Source organism: Electrophorus electricus, chromosome 7 (genome assembly GCF_013358815.1).
Source record: "Electrophorus electricus isolate fEleEle1 chromosome 7, fEleEle1.pri, whole genome shotgun sequence".
In the NCBI taxonomy this organism is placed as follows: Eukaryota; Metazoa; Chordata; class Actinopteri; order Gymnotiformes; family Gymnotidae; genus Electrophorus; species Electrophorus electricus.
The window spans coordinates 2,421,629-2,423,850 of record NC_049541.1 but is presented as its reverse complement, the minus strand read 5'-3'; the positions used below and the strand labels follow the sequence as shown (position 1 = coordinate 2,423,850).

At 48.4% G+C, this 2,222-nt stretch overlaps 1 protein-coding gene across 1 annotated transcript in view; it reads left to right on the top strand.

Moving 5' to 3' along the window:
* acss2l (acyl-CoA synthetase short chain family member 2 like) overlaps positions 1–2,222 on the top strand; it is an 11,514-nt gene extending 9,292 nt beyond the window's left edge. The window contains exons 16-19 of the mRNA XM_027017436.2: positions 258–326; positions 787–963; positions 1,079–1,153; positions 1,455–2,222. Coding sequence (XP_026873237.2) covers positions 258–326; positions 787–963; positions 1,079–1,153; positions 1,455–1,582 — 449 coding nt within the window. The 3' untranslated portion in view covers positions 1,583–2,222. The remainder of the gene's footprint in view (positions 1–257; positions 327–786; positions 964–1,078; positions 1,154–1,454) is intronic.

The following is a 2,222-nucleotide window of genomic DNA, read 5'->3' as shown; positions in this document are numbered from 1 at the left end:
GTAACAGTATTATTACAGCAAACCTCACAATTTTACCATACACACAGAAGAATGTAAAGGTTACGGGTGTGTGTACATAAATAAAAACTGATGCATTAGACTCGCACAGTTCTCTTTTCCATGCAATATCACCGCTCAGGTTCGTACATTTCAGCACGATCTTTTTCCAAATATTTCCCGTCTCTTCCGCACCGGGTGGCTGTCCCGCAGTGGCCGTGTGCTGAGGTGCTAGCTGTGCCGTGTCCTTGTGTCCTCAGGATGCAGAAGGGACAAAGATGGCTATTACTGGATCACAGGCAGGATGGATGACATGCTCAATGTCTCCGGTGAGTCCAGGCAAGGCTGCCACCTAGTGGGACCACCGGTAATGGCAGTTAGATGGCCTCTGCTTTTGAGTTGCAAGTGGGATTTTAGCATAACAGCTCCTCGCGTGATTAGCTAATCAGTATCTTTTTAATCGTGTGCTAAATCTTAATCTTATGGGGTTTAAATCTGTGTGTATTCTGAGATTTAGCTGTATGGCAGACATATCTGGCTTTGGTGTGCACATATGTACACATGTACACACACACACACACAAGGGGGGGGGGGGTGTATGGTAGCCTGTGAGTCTCAGAAAAGCAAGGAGAGGTTTCTTGCTAAATACTGCAATACTGCAAATGGACATTGGTGTCTATTAAAAAAAAATAAATAAAATTTCAGAATGTATAAAACAAAAATCAACCAGTTTTCAATGTGCAAGACACAAAGTAAAAGACACTCACCGGCATTAAACTGGCCACCCAGGTCACCTGCTGAGCACGGCTGAGGTGGAGGGCGCGCTATCAACGCACGCTGCCGTGGCGGAGGTGGCCGTGGTGGGCCGGCCGCACCCGCTCAAGGGCGAGTGCCTCTACTGCTTCGTCACGCTCAAGGACAGTCACGAGTTCACCCATGACCTCGTAGAGGAGCTCAAGGGGAAAGGTCAGGGGTCGCCTGCAGTGGTGGTTGTGATTTACAGCTCGTCTGGTCTACAGCCATACAAATTGTGCAACTGGGTCTTTTTTTTTTTTCTTTTCTTTTTTGTCTCGTTTCTCAGTCAGGGAGAAGATCGGCCCAATAGCCACACCGGACTTTATCCAGAATGCCCCGGGCCTACCCAAAACCCGCTCAGGTTCGAACCTCAGTTGTAGTCACCTCCCTCCGTTCTCCTTAGGAAATGGCATCCTAGGCCCTGAGGCACAGCACGTACAGATCATTTGGAAATGGAGCTACAAAAGAGTTTCTGACTGAGGCACCACAGCAGTGCCGGGTTCTGAATACTGTCTCTTGGGTTACCACCATATCCGCACGCCCACACTGAGCAGAGGTTAGGCTAGGTCAACACCGTGATGCTGTGGTCCTCCAGGTATGGAAACAAGCCCCTCCTCACACCTGGTCCATGTTTTTAAGCTCCACCTTTTCTCCTGCTGCAGGTAAGATCATGCGCCGCGTCCTCAGGCAGATCGCCCGCAACGAGAAGGACCTAGGCGACCTCTCGACCCTGGCTGACTCCAAGGTCGTGGACGTCCTCTTCAGCTACAGGTGCAAAACAGCGGGATGAAACCTACTCCCCCTTCCCTCAACCCCTTGCTCTCCGTTCCTCATGCCTGTCCAGCTGCCAGGCCCTGGAACAGCTTCCCCCGCTTTGGTAAAGACTTTGGCACTAGGCCCATAGTGGTCTCGACTGATCTCAGATCAGAGCTCGCGGGGATATTCCTTTAGTTTGGTCAGCCCTTCTCTGGCCACAGCAACGCCGTTCTCTCGCTGAGCCGACACTATAGGTCAGTCACGTTTGGATAGTTTAACGGCTTACTAATTAGACGCCTGGTAGTACACTGTGTTGATATACCAGACTGACAGTTTTCCCATTTCTTTTAATGTGATGTACAGCTACAGTAAGCTTTGCAGCGATTCCATAATACCACAATCCCACAGGCTTAAGAAAATCAATGCATTCCAAGGGCCAAATATTAACACAGTGACAAAGTGCTTAATTAATGCATTTGATATGACCCAGTTAGTGATGCAGTACATCACAGTAACTTCATTTGTCAAAAATTTAAATGACTGTGACCCTTGTACGGCACTTGGCATAAGTGGTGTTCAGAGATATTTCCTATTTGGCCCGTTTTACAGATTGCTGTCTTTATTGTGTCAAACCGAGCTTTCCTAATAAAGCTTACTCTCCTATGAAGTTATCA